The sequence below is a fragment of the Dasypus novemcinctus genome, chromosome 11, assembly GCF_030445035.2.
Source record: "Dasypus novemcinctus isolate mDasNov1 chromosome 11, mDasNov1.1.hap2, whole genome shotgun sequence".
Taxonomy (NCBI): Eukaryota; Metazoa; Chordata; class Mammalia; order Cingulata; family Dasypodidae; genus Dasypus; species Dasypus novemcinctus.
The window spans coordinates 11,151,942-11,164,148 of record NC_080683.1 but is presented as its reverse complement, the minus strand read 5'-3'; the positions used below and the strand labels follow the sequence as shown (position 1 = coordinate 11,164,148).

The 12,207-nt window shown below is 41.9% G+C and overlaps 1 protein-coding gene and 1 pseudogene across 1 annotated transcript in view; both read right to left on the bottom strand.

Moving 5' to 3' along the window:
- The window catches only part of DNAH8 (dynein axonemal heavy chain 8), a 467,072-nt gene that overhangs the window by 33,625 nt on the left and 421,240 nt on the right, over positions 1-12,207 (bottom strand). Inside the window, exon 92 of the mRNA XM_071218442.1 lies at positions 922-1,082. Coding sequence (XP_071074543.1) covers positions 922-1,082 — 161 coding nt within the window. The remainder of the gene's footprint in view (positions 1-921; positions 1,083-12,207) is intronic.
- LOC139440039 (citrate synthase, mitochondrial pseudogene) lies at positions 9,698-11,059 on the bottom strand (annotated as a pseudogene).

The following is a 12,207-nucleotide window of genomic DNA, read 5'->3' as shown; positions in this document are numbered from 1 at the left end:
CCCTCCTCAACAGGCAGAGAGCGAGTGACTTGGAGAGAGGTGCATCACACTCCTTCTTAGTCACTGCCGCTTAGACTCTGCCAGAAGAGTCTTGGTTTCTTCCGTTTCCTGAAACCACTCTCCTGAACATGAACCCTTGGTCCTTCCTCCGTGGGCAACAGAGGCAATGCCCACCCAGCGGGGACGCTCAGCTAGGCCTTTGTTAGAGAGCCCTCACTGTGGAGATGGGTGGTCTCTGGCCTTGTTCTCTGGAGAATGGAAGGGTGAGACCTCATCCAGAGGCTGGGTCAGAAAAGGGGGTAGGCCTGAAAGCTTTCCTTATGTCTTCACTCACGGCCTATGACCACAGTGACTGGAGCAGGGGCTGGGCTGAGATCCCCAGGATTTCCTCCCTAGTCGGTGGTGCTGCACCTGTGCTCACTGCATTGTACCTACCATGGCAGCTAACCACAGGAAGCTGCCAGTGAGCAGGTAAGGGAAGAGGGATCATAACACAGAGGACAGGGCTGAAATACCAATTTCCATCCTCCCATCCTCTTGGCCCTTTTAGGTCCTATTTATGACCATTATTTTTAATGGAATTTTGAGGAAAGAGACAAGAAGCTGAGAGACTACTATCCTATCAATGGAAAGCATCCATGCCAATAACACTGACTGGCTTTATCACATGACAAAGGAAAAATAATCAGTGCTTGAATTTAGAGCTTTAAGGCTGTCATAAACTCCAGAGCATCAGGATTTAGTGAAGGGAGAGCAAGCCAAGAAATTACAAAGTTGTAAGTGGGAGAAAGGAAGTGACACGGGTTCTCACAGTAAAATGAAAAGGGAAAGGAGAGAGATTAAGAGAGAAAACGAAATGAATGTATTTCGCCAGGCTGAGTTACAAATGACACCTTCACATTAAAAATGCCAAGAACTTACGTGATATCAGCATTAGGGTGAAGCCCAAAGACTTCAGGGTTATCTAGGGATGGCAGGGATTGGATGTATTCAAAATACTGGTCCAAGGTCTTGCACACAGGGATTTTATATCCGGTATAAAAACAGAATGATGGTTCAAACATCTTCTCGCTGAACCAGACCTACACATGAGGGAAAAGACAAGTAAAATTAAAGACCATCTCAATGAAAACCACCACTTACGTAAAGTTGGAAGGGCCTCCTTACTCCATTTTATTTATTTATTTTTTAAAGACTTATTTATTTATTTATTTTTCTCCCCCCCACTCCCCCCCACCCCAGTTGTCTGTTCTCTGTGTCTATTTGCTGCGTCTTCTTCTGTGTCCGCTTGCATTCTTGTCAGCGGCACCGGGAATCTGTTTTTATTTTTTTTGTTGTGTCATCTGGTTGTGTCAGCTCTCCGTGTGTGCGGCGCCATTCCTGGGCAGGCTGCACTTTCTTTCGCGCTGGGCGGCTCTCCTTACGGGGCGCACTCCTTGAGCATGGGGCTTCCCTACGCGGGGGACACCCCTGTGTGGCACGGCACTCCTTGCTTGCATCAGCACTGCACATGGGCCAGCTCCACACGGGTCAAGGAGGCCCAGGGTTTGAACCGTGGACCTCCCATGTGGTAGGCGGACGCCCTAATCACTGGGCCAAGTCTGCTTCCCCTTACTCCACTTTAATAGAGTTTTTCTATAGGTTTTCAAAGCATTTCACAAAACCACTGATAGAATAATAAGCACATTTATGAAGAAAAGATAGACCACAACACAAAAACAATATGCCTGGGTCTTTGTTTAACACCAAAGAAAGTATTTGCTAAAGGGAACTGCAAGCTGGTCTCTCAAATTCTCTACTAGAGTAAATCTGACAACCCTCAATTCCACTTTTGAAGAGGAGAGGGAAAATACTGCCAAGTAGTCGAGGCAAGAGCCCCCCACACAGGAGAATATTTTCATTGCCTCACCTCTCACCCATATGAGGTTCGTGCCAGGAGGCTATGTTCATGCGCCACCAGGAAAAATCCTCCTGACAAGGACCTCCTCTCCCACACTGAGCTGGAGAACTCCCTTGGTTAATTAAGTTATGTCCCTGGCCACAGGAAGCAAATATATCCAACTGCCTTGGTGTTTGCCTTAAGACAGTCTCTTCTCATTCCCTATGAATTGATTATCTGTAATGAAACACTGAGAGGACAAATATATACTTGGTGTGAATAGACTTATTGTGAAGAGGAAAAAAAAATGATGCTGAATGACCATGAGCCAGATTTGAGGTAATGACTTCAGTGTGTAATAGTGCTTTTTCTAGTAGGGAGGGAAATAATGGGATGACAGAAATGCAGGCAGAATGTCTGAATCACTCAGAGGACTTGATGTGAAAGAAGGGGATGGAGTCTAAGCTCCCTCTCAATTAGAAGCAGGGTGGGCATCACTATCCCAGAATCCTAAGATTGGGGAATGAATGGTGGACTAAAGTAGACTTATTGTTATTACGCTATAGACTTATTATTATTATGCAAAGGAAGAACTCTCATCGTTGATACAAAGGCAGTGGCCACCAGAGGTTCTGAGGGGAGGGAAAGGGAAGAATAGGTGTAATATGGGGGCATATTTGAGACGTTGGGTTTGTCCTACATAACATTGCAGTAGCAGATAGAGGTCATTGTATACTGTGTCATAACCCACAAAATTGTGCGGGACAGAGTGTAAACTGTAGTCCATGGTTAGTAGCAACGCTTCACTATGTGTTCATCAATTGTAACAAATGTGCCACACTAATGAAGGATGTTGTTAATGGGAAAGTGTATGTGTGGGGGAGAAGTGGGGCATATGGGAATCCCTTATATTTTTTATATAACATTTATGTAATCTAAAGCTTCTTTAAAAATAAAAACATTTACTTAAAAAAAAAAAGGAGATAGGGACTCTGCCTTACTCTGGTTGATAACACCTCCTATCATAGCTTCCTCCATGTCCTTCTTCTGGCTCTTTTCAGGTTCAGTGATTGCTCTGAAATAACCTGTGTACCAATTCTCTCTTTTGCTTTACTCACCTCAGTTCTATCCAGTTCAGCTGGGAGCAAGGCACTGAACTAGAGCCTGAACTTAATGCAAAGATGATAGAAATACAGTCCTTTCCTTAAGAAGCTTGTAACCTAGTAGACAGATAAGCCATTTACAAAATAACCATAATAAAAGTGCACTAAGGTAAGAGCCAAAAGGATATAAAAATAAGCAAAGTACTAAGGAAATTTGAATCAGGAAGAAAGTATAGCCATGTGGAAGTCAGGTAAGGCTTTATCAAGGAGGTAATTTGTAGATAAATCTCAAAGAATAGGATTTTGACAGGGTTCCTTGGGACTAGGGAGACTATATTAGTAAAAGCACAAACTATCTGATGCAAAAATGTGAGGCAGGTTGGGAAAAGAATGAAATCCAGGGTAATTACAATGTATTGATAGGAGATAGGTCAGGCAGGTGAGGCAAAGTCATATTATGGCTGTGACTATCAGGGTGAGTTATATACTATATACTATATACTATATACTATATACTATAATCTAAGTTATAGAGAGCAGTTGAAAGGTTTTAAATAGTCATTATGTATAAAGTGGATGACTTAAAATGCAAGAAGACACCATAGGGAAGCAAAGGCATGGGCTTTAGTACAACAGGTAGTAAACAACCACATTGGCTTGCATGTTGCCAAATAGCATGTATCTAATAAAAGTAAAATGAAGTTTCTTCCTGTGTTTCCATTAGTTTATTTTATACACACACAAATAGCTGGATACACACACACAAACATCTGAGTTTTGTCAAACTTGGAGGATATTTTGTGAGATCAGTCAAAATAAAGAATGTGAAGTATACATGGAATTAACTTTGGTAGGCCCTAGAAGGTGTCTTACAAAGATAAGCAGTCACCTTCCAGGGATACTGAATAAGGTTCTACAATTCCAAGTTTTAGGGAAGACACTCCATTAGATGCTGAGGAGATAGGAAATGAAGAGAGAGTCAAAGGTAAGCCCCAAATTGAAAGTCATGGGGGTAGAGGACCTAATGTGAAGGTGTTGATTTACAATTGGACTGCCTTCCACATGGACATGGTTGGGGTTAGTGATAGCAGCAAGGGTAGGTCAGCTGGTTACAAGGTTAAGACTGAGGCTGAGAATGAGATACGATAGAGAAGTGTTGGGGAGGGGGATGGCAGGATGCGGAATCTGCAGTTCTGTAGGCTGCCTTAAGAAGATTTGTTTTTGCAAGTTTCATGTGGTAACCCCATGTCCTTAAAGCCAGAGACCCAAACTCACTTCTCTGAGTATTGAGAGGCTGTCTGGAACAGGTTCAAGATAGACTGAGAAGTAAGGGAGGTGAAGGAAGAGTAGCTGAGGAGGTTGGAGAGAGGGGAGAGTGGGGAGAGTGGAGAGGAAATTCAGCAGGAATAAAAGAAGGGGCAGGTCAATGGTCAGAGGAGGAACTGAGGTGTTGTAGCCACTGAAGATGGAGCAACTCTAAGGGAAGTTCTAAGGGGGAGAGAGAGAGAGAGAAGAAGGGAATGAGCATGGGACAGGTATAATTAAGCTGCCCAGGGGTGGAACAATGGATACATAGTAGCATTTAGGGCAGTTAATTGCTGATAACAGAATTCAGAGAAGCCAAAAGCAGGTGAAAATCATGGAGAGAGAATCAAAACCCAGGTGGGAGGGAGCTGCTATGTTAGGCAGGAGTGGCCAGTGAAGATCTAAGGCACCCTTCTATCTAGGTTGCCTAGATCTAAGGGACCCTGTGCCCAGACCAGTTACCCTGTAACCCATGCTTTCATCCCAGATGTGCTTCCTTTGGCCCAAGCCCAGACGAAGGAGAATCCCAGGCTTCTGAGATGGGGTTTGGGATTGGTTATATAGTCTTTTTTGACCCAAATGTCAGAGTACATAGAGGTAGAATAGGAGGTGAGGGTTGCAGAGAGCAATTACTAAGCTCGAGATCATGAAGATGAAGCAGTTTGAGCTATGACGTTTCTTCTTCTCCCTTCCTCTGCTCCTGGCTCAGTCATCTACCTTGAGGTGACCCATTAACCACAAGCAGCTTTGAACTGTGATCCAGAGAGCAGGCTCTGGTTGTGATGTGGAGAGCAAAGAAGTCTCTTAGAAATCCCATTCACTTTGCAAGCAAACTGCAATTTTCCTACTACAATTGGGTAAGGCAGATTCAATAAAATACAGACAAAATGACTAAGACACTTGGTTAATCATGACTTTTCCTGAACTCCGTTTTTTAGAAAATGAGTCAAAGCACATTAACAAAAGCTGAAATAAAGTTTTACAAGAAAAAAAATCACCTAATTTTCAGATTATGCTCTGGGGTCACAAAAAATTCACTTGCTTTAGACGACTATCACTCTGGGGCACAGAAGATTCTCAATCCGTCAATATTAAATTATGTATTGAGCATATTCTAAGTGCTAGAAAGATGGGATACAGAGACTTAGAAGATTTGCTTTTCATTTTAAGAGGTTTACAAACTAAGGTGGGAGACAGATCACACATTCCCTTTCCTACGCTCTAAGACAACAATTCACACTCTCTCCTCTCTCTTCAAATGTCCCAAACTTCATCTTCCCTCCCCTCAGCTAATGACTTTGCTTCTTATTTCATTCTGAATGTAGATAAAGTTAGAAGAAAATAAACTTATTCTCCCCCATTAAATCTACCTGTCCTCACACCAATACTCATGTCTCTTCTTCCCCCATTGTAAGGAATGGGCTGCCCTCCTGTACCAGAGGGGGAATATAAGAATGGTGTACAAAAACAACTGATATATATATATATAGGTTAATCTAAATCATTGGTTGCAAAAAATCACCATAATGACTAATGGGGTTGGGAGGTAAAAATGGGTAGGTGAAAATAAAATAGTCAACAGTAGTAATATGGAAGATGCATGTCAGAAGGTCTCAAAGTTGTACTTTTGTTTCATTCACCTGAAGAATTTCTCAATTTCCCGTCATTCCTTCTTTGACCCACTGGTTGTTTAAGAGTGCAGTTTAATTTCCACGTATTTGTGAATGTTCCAGTTCTCCTTCTAATATTGGTTTCTAGTTTCATTCCATTGTGTTCAGACAAGATATATTGCATGACTTAGATATTTTTTTGAGACTTGTTTTGTGACCTAACACATATGGTCTATCCTGAAGAATGCTCCATGTGCCCTGGAGAAGAATGTGTATTCTGATGCTGCTGGGTGAAGTAATCTAAATATATTTGCAAAGTCGAGTTGGTATAGGTATCTTTGAGTCTTCTATTTCCTTACTGAGCTTCTATCTAGATGTTCTATCCATTATTGCAGGTGGTACATTGAAGTCTTCTATTATAATGTAGAACTATCTATTTCTCCCTTCATATTTGTCAGTAGTTTGGGACTCTGCTGTTAGGTACATATATATCTATAGTTGTTATGTCTTTTTGTTGAATTTCCCCCTTTATCAGTGTATAGTGACTTTCTTTGTCATTGTATTTTGATGTAAAGTCTATTTTATCTGATATTAGAAAAGCTATCCCAGTTTTCTTTTGATTACTATTTGCACAGTATATTTTTCCCCATCCTTTCACTTTCAACGTACCTGTGTCTTTGAATTTAAGGTGAGTCTCTTGTAAGCAGCATAGAGTTGGTTCATACTTTTTTATCCATTCTGCCAATCTCTGCTTTTTGACTGGAGAGTTTCATCCATTTACATTTAAAGTAACTAATGATAATGCAGGGGTTTCTTCTGCCATTTTGCTATGTGGTCTTTGTAAGCCTTATACTATTTAGTTTCTCAATTCTTTTGTTAATGCATAGTTTCATATCTGTTTGATTTTTTGTATTGTAACAATTTTGAGTTCCTTTTCATTTCTTTCTGTATACATTTTTCATATATTTTCTTTGTGGTTACCATGGGGCTTAAATGCAATATTCTAAATGTATAACAATCACATTTAATTTGATACCAACTTAACTTTAATAGCCTCTACATACACTGACCCTATGCCCTCCATCCCTCACCTTTTTGTTGTATTTGTTACAAATTATATTTTTATACATTGTATGTCCAAAACCATAACTTTATCATTACCTTTATGCATTTTCATTTTATAATCATAAGCAGTAAAAAGTGGAATTATATTAAAAATACAAAACAATGGTACTGACATTTATAATTACCCTTATGGTTACCTTTACTGGAGGTCTTTACTTCTTCATGCTTTGATTCACTGTCTAGTGTCCTTTCCTTTCAAAGTTCTTGGCTGGTGTAGCAGTTTGATATTATTTATGAATTCCAGAAAAAATATTGATTATGTTTGTAAACTGGTCTGTTCCTCTGGGTGTGATACCCTTTGACTGTATTAAATTTAAAGGTTTTATGTTTACTTGATTAAATCAAGATTAGGCTTTGATTTGACCACATCAGTAGGGTGTGATTCAAGGTTGCATCCCTGCCCCCTTGGTGGGCTATAGAAATGGACACTCACTCAAGAAGATGCACAAAAGAAGATAAATGGGAGGAGAGAGAGAGAACTTTGTACCTGATCCTGGGGACCCAGAGAGAGCTGAACCATTCACCTGATAGTTTGCAGCTGAAGAGACCAGAACCCTGAGCAGCTGAGAAGGCCCAGAAAGAAATGAGCCCTCCAGTTTACAGCTGAGGTTGGGAAGAAGCTTGGCCTGTGGAGCCTTAAGAGGAAGAGGACAGCTGAACCCTCACAGAAATTGGCAATCATCTTCAACATGTGATAAAAGAGTTTGGCGAGAAAGTACCTCTTATGGTACCTTTAGTTGGACTCTTTAGGGCCTTCTAACTATAAGCTTTTACCCCAAATAAATACCCTTTATAAAAGCCAAAAGATTCCTTGTACTTTGCATCAGCACCCCATTTGGCTGACTAATACAGTTGGCAACTGTTTTCTCTCAGCACTTCAAGTATTTCATCCCAGTGCCCTCTTGTTTCCATGGTTTCTGATGAGAAATCAGCACTTAATCGAATTGGGACTACCTTGTACGTAGTACGTTGCTTTTCTCTTGCAGCTTTCAGAATTCTTCTTGCCTTGGCATTAGAAATTTTACTGCTATGTGTCTGGGCATAGTTCTCTTCAAGTTTTTCCTATTTGGGTTTCATGCAGCTTCTTGAATGTGCACATCCATGTCTTTTGTTGAGTTTAGGAAGTTTTCTGCTATCATTTCTTTGAATATTCCTTTTGCCTTTTTCTTTCTTTCTTCTCCTTCTTGTACTCCCATAATGTAGATATTGGTATGCTTGATAGTATCCCACAGGTCTCTTAGGCTTTGTTCACTTAAACATTTTTTTGCCTTTTTACTTCTCAGCTTGAATCATTTCCATTTTTGTTGTTGTCGTTAATAAAAACATTTATTTTGCATTTTATACAGAACCACCTAACGTCTGCAACATGACTTGATAGCTATCCAGGGATTTACAGTGCGTCCATCACAACAGTGTGGTTTTGGGGATTGGGGATCCACACAAACACAGGCAGGAGTTGTGAGGGAAGAAGGGGGCACAGCAGGCATACATTTCAGTCCTTTCTCAAAGAAAAGGCAGCAGAGTATTCTGAATCACTGAAAACCTGTGCAAATAGGCTCCTAAAATAAACATTGTATTTTGAGCTCTTGGGGAAGAAATGGGAAAAGGGACTTGATAAATAAGGGGGTATTTTCATGTAGCATGGGGTAAAGAGAGAAGCTTATTATTTTTAATGTCCTCAGCCCCAGGACCAAAATATTCAATAAGGACCATGTACAGTCTCAGATCATTGCCCTGTTCAAAAAGACATGACCGTACCCTTGGGGCCAGACCATGAAGAAATCATTCTGGTCATTCCAAAGACCCTGATCTATGCTGTATAACCTATATAAAAAATAAAGAAAGAAAATAAAGGCCAGAGGGTAGTTTTCTGTGGCAGTATAAAGCTTAGTTCATAGTAAGCACTTATAAAATCAAATGACTGGGAGCAGATGTGACTTAAGCAGTTGAGCACCTGCTTCCCACATGGGAGGTCCTAAATTCGGTTCCCAGTGCCTCCTAAAATAAAAAACAAAAACGAAAAACAGCAAGCAAACAAAAAAAAAAAAACAACTCAGGGGAGCTGATACGGCTCAGCATTTGAGTGCCAGCTTCCCATTTACGAGGTCCCCGAGTTCAATCCCCGGCCCTGGTACCTCAAAAGAAAAGAAAACAAACAAACAAAAACTCCAAATGATGGAGGAAGACCACAGATCAGACAGTGGTTTATACAACCTGCTGAAAAACATCTCTAGTAGGGACCACAAGAGGAAGCCCAAAGCCTCTTCAGCATGAGGCACAGCAAGTAGAGAAAGTCTGAAAGGAGGAAAGAGAAGGGACAGAGTCCTGGGTTGCTGGCCTACTAAGGGTCAGACAGAGTAGAAGGAGGAACCGAAAGCTCCAATGTGACCACAAATTCTCTGCAACCAGCTTTGACCCAGGGAAAAGAGGGGCTAGATTCCCACCCTTGAGAACCCATATCACATGCCTAAGTCCTGGTCATCCTACAGTTGATGGGCAGTTCATACCAGGCAGGGGGAGGGAGCTGGTTAGGGGAAAAGAGAGTCACTTGTCATGTTTTAAAGTCTTAATTTATATTTTAACTTCAAACTTATCAGTGCTCAATATAATTTAATCTTAAGTTTTTAAAGACCTCTGAAATAAAAGACAAGAGTAATTTTTTTTAAAGTGTCCAATCACCACTTGTACCCTGACTTACAGTCCACAAACTTCATCAGACCCTTTGTGCTAATGGACTTGAGCCTCTCTAGAGAGAAGCTAGCACTCGGCTCCAGAGGAGCTGTGTCAGTACTTCCAGTGCCCACGACACCCCAAACAGGACTGTGTAGTACTTTATCTCCAGCCTGCCACAGTTCAGGGCAGCACTGCACTGTGAGCCTCTGCTGGGCCAGGGATTCTTGGTCTTGCCCTGCTTTGAGAAGACACTGGGCAGCATCTTGTTCAACTGGGCCACCTGCTTAAACATGTGGTCATTAGGCAGGTGTTTCAAAGCAAACTCTCGCTGACAGATAAATTGTGGTCCATCTTTCTTAGTACTGCATGGCCGTAACCTGGAACAACCTATCCTGAGTTGAATATGATACAGATGTAGTCTCATAATTTCTCATTTGACGGCCTTTGTCAACTTCCTTCTGTAGACTGTTTGCCAGTCCATGTGGGGGTCCTGCCAGCCCATTTATGGTGGCTGGAAAGGCTAAGAAAGGGTCTGAAAGGCCAATGCCCACCAAGTGACTGGTATGGGCACTTATATTGCCACCTTCGTGGCTGCTGTGGATGGTGAGGTACATACACATGAGCTTAGTGAATTGAGCATCAGTGCAGCTTAATATGTTGGTGAAATTGAGGAACCAGTCCAGCTTAGTGTCACTGGTCCCAACATTGCTGCCCTCTCAGTAGAGGTGCCAGTAGATCTTTGCTGCAACACAAAGTAGCTCTGTGATCAGATCCATACGGTCTTCTTAAATCATCTCCCAGTACCTGGTTTGGTTGAACTCTCTGCATATGATCAGGCAAAGTTACTTTCACTATTGAGGACAGTAATGGCTGCTCTGAACTGGGACATGGGGTATAGACTGGAGGGAGAGTTGTCCAGCATGGTGACCACAGGGGAAGGCTGAGCCACCCTCTTTGCCTACTCTTTGGAGAGTCAAGATCCTGTTCCTCTGTTAGGACCTGTCCAGTTACCAGCAGCCAAAACAAGCCCTCAGACAAGGGTTCCTCCCCTCCCTTAGCTTTGAGAAGCAATTTCTGGCATTCAGGAATACTATAGCCTCAGAAATGGATGCTACATATGGATCAAGAACTGATGTTTCAGGTATCAATTCCTTCTTGCCTCCCATGCCACCATGCATCCTGTCTACAGTGATTTGGCCCATTATCGTCTTGTGTTGTTGCTCGAACATCTTAATTCTGGTCTCTTTCTTAGGTATCAGGTCAGTCAATATGGCTTTCAAATTTGTAGAGGAAGCACTGGCATGCCAGGCAGTGAGAACAAGACCAGCTCAGAAGAACTGGGCAGCTGCAGTGCATAAAGCCATTGCCTGCATACTCAGGGACCTGGTGGGGAGGGAGGGAGGGAAGGGAGAGTGCTGTGGTGGGAATGGGAGCTGCGACGGCTGCACTAGCAGCTGCAGTGACAGGTGGACCTCATTTTTTTTTGTTTTTGAGATTAATGATTCTTCTTCTGCAGATCCAATCTGTTGCTGAAACCCTCCAGGGAATTTGTCATTTCAATGACTTTGGTCTTCTGCTCCAGTGTTTGTTTGTTTCCTTTTTTAAAAAAAATCTCTTTATTGAGATTTTCATTTTGTTCATTCATTATTTTGCTAATATTCTTTAGTTCTTTCTCTGTGCTTTCCTCTATCTCCTTGAGCATTTTGAGCATCATTTTTTAAAAATCTTTGTCCATTATGTCCAGTCTGATTTTCTTCATTGATGGTTTCTGGATTTTCATCTTGTTCCTTTGTATAGGCCATCATTTCCAGTTTCTTTGTTTGCCTTATAATATTTTGTTGCAAACTGTATTTTTTAAAATGTTAACTCTGGGTCTCAGTTCCTGGTTTGTCTGTTCCTAAAGTTTCTGCCTAGCTAATGATATGACAGAGATTTCTTGAGTACCAGAAGCTAACAAAAACAAACAAACAAATGTAAACAAATGCTTTTCACAGTGTTTGTAAATTGACTCTACCTTGGCTGGTGCTCTCCTTCAGAGTTTAGCCTGTCTATCAATAAGATCAACCTGAAATGATTATGAAGTGCAGGTCCTCTCCATCCTTTCTTTTTTTTTTTTGAAGATTTATTTTTTATTTCTTTCTCTCCCCTACTCCTCCCCGTCCCCCCTTCCCCCCGTTGTCTGTTCTATGTCCATTTGCCATGTGTTCTTCCGTGTCTGCTTGCATTCTTGTCAGCAGCTCCGGGAATCTGTGTCTCTTTTTGTGATGTTATCTTGTGGCATCAGCTCTCCATTTGTGTGGCACCACTCCTGGGCAGGCTGTGCTTTTTTTGCACAGGGCCGCTCTCTTTGCAGGGCACACTCTTTGCGCATGGGGGCTCCCCTATGCAGGGGACACCCCTGTGTGCATGCATCAGCACTGAGAATGGGCCAGCTCACCACATGGTAAGGAGGCCCTGGGTTTGAACCCTGCACCTCCCATATGGTAGGCAGATGCTCTATCAGTTGAGCCAA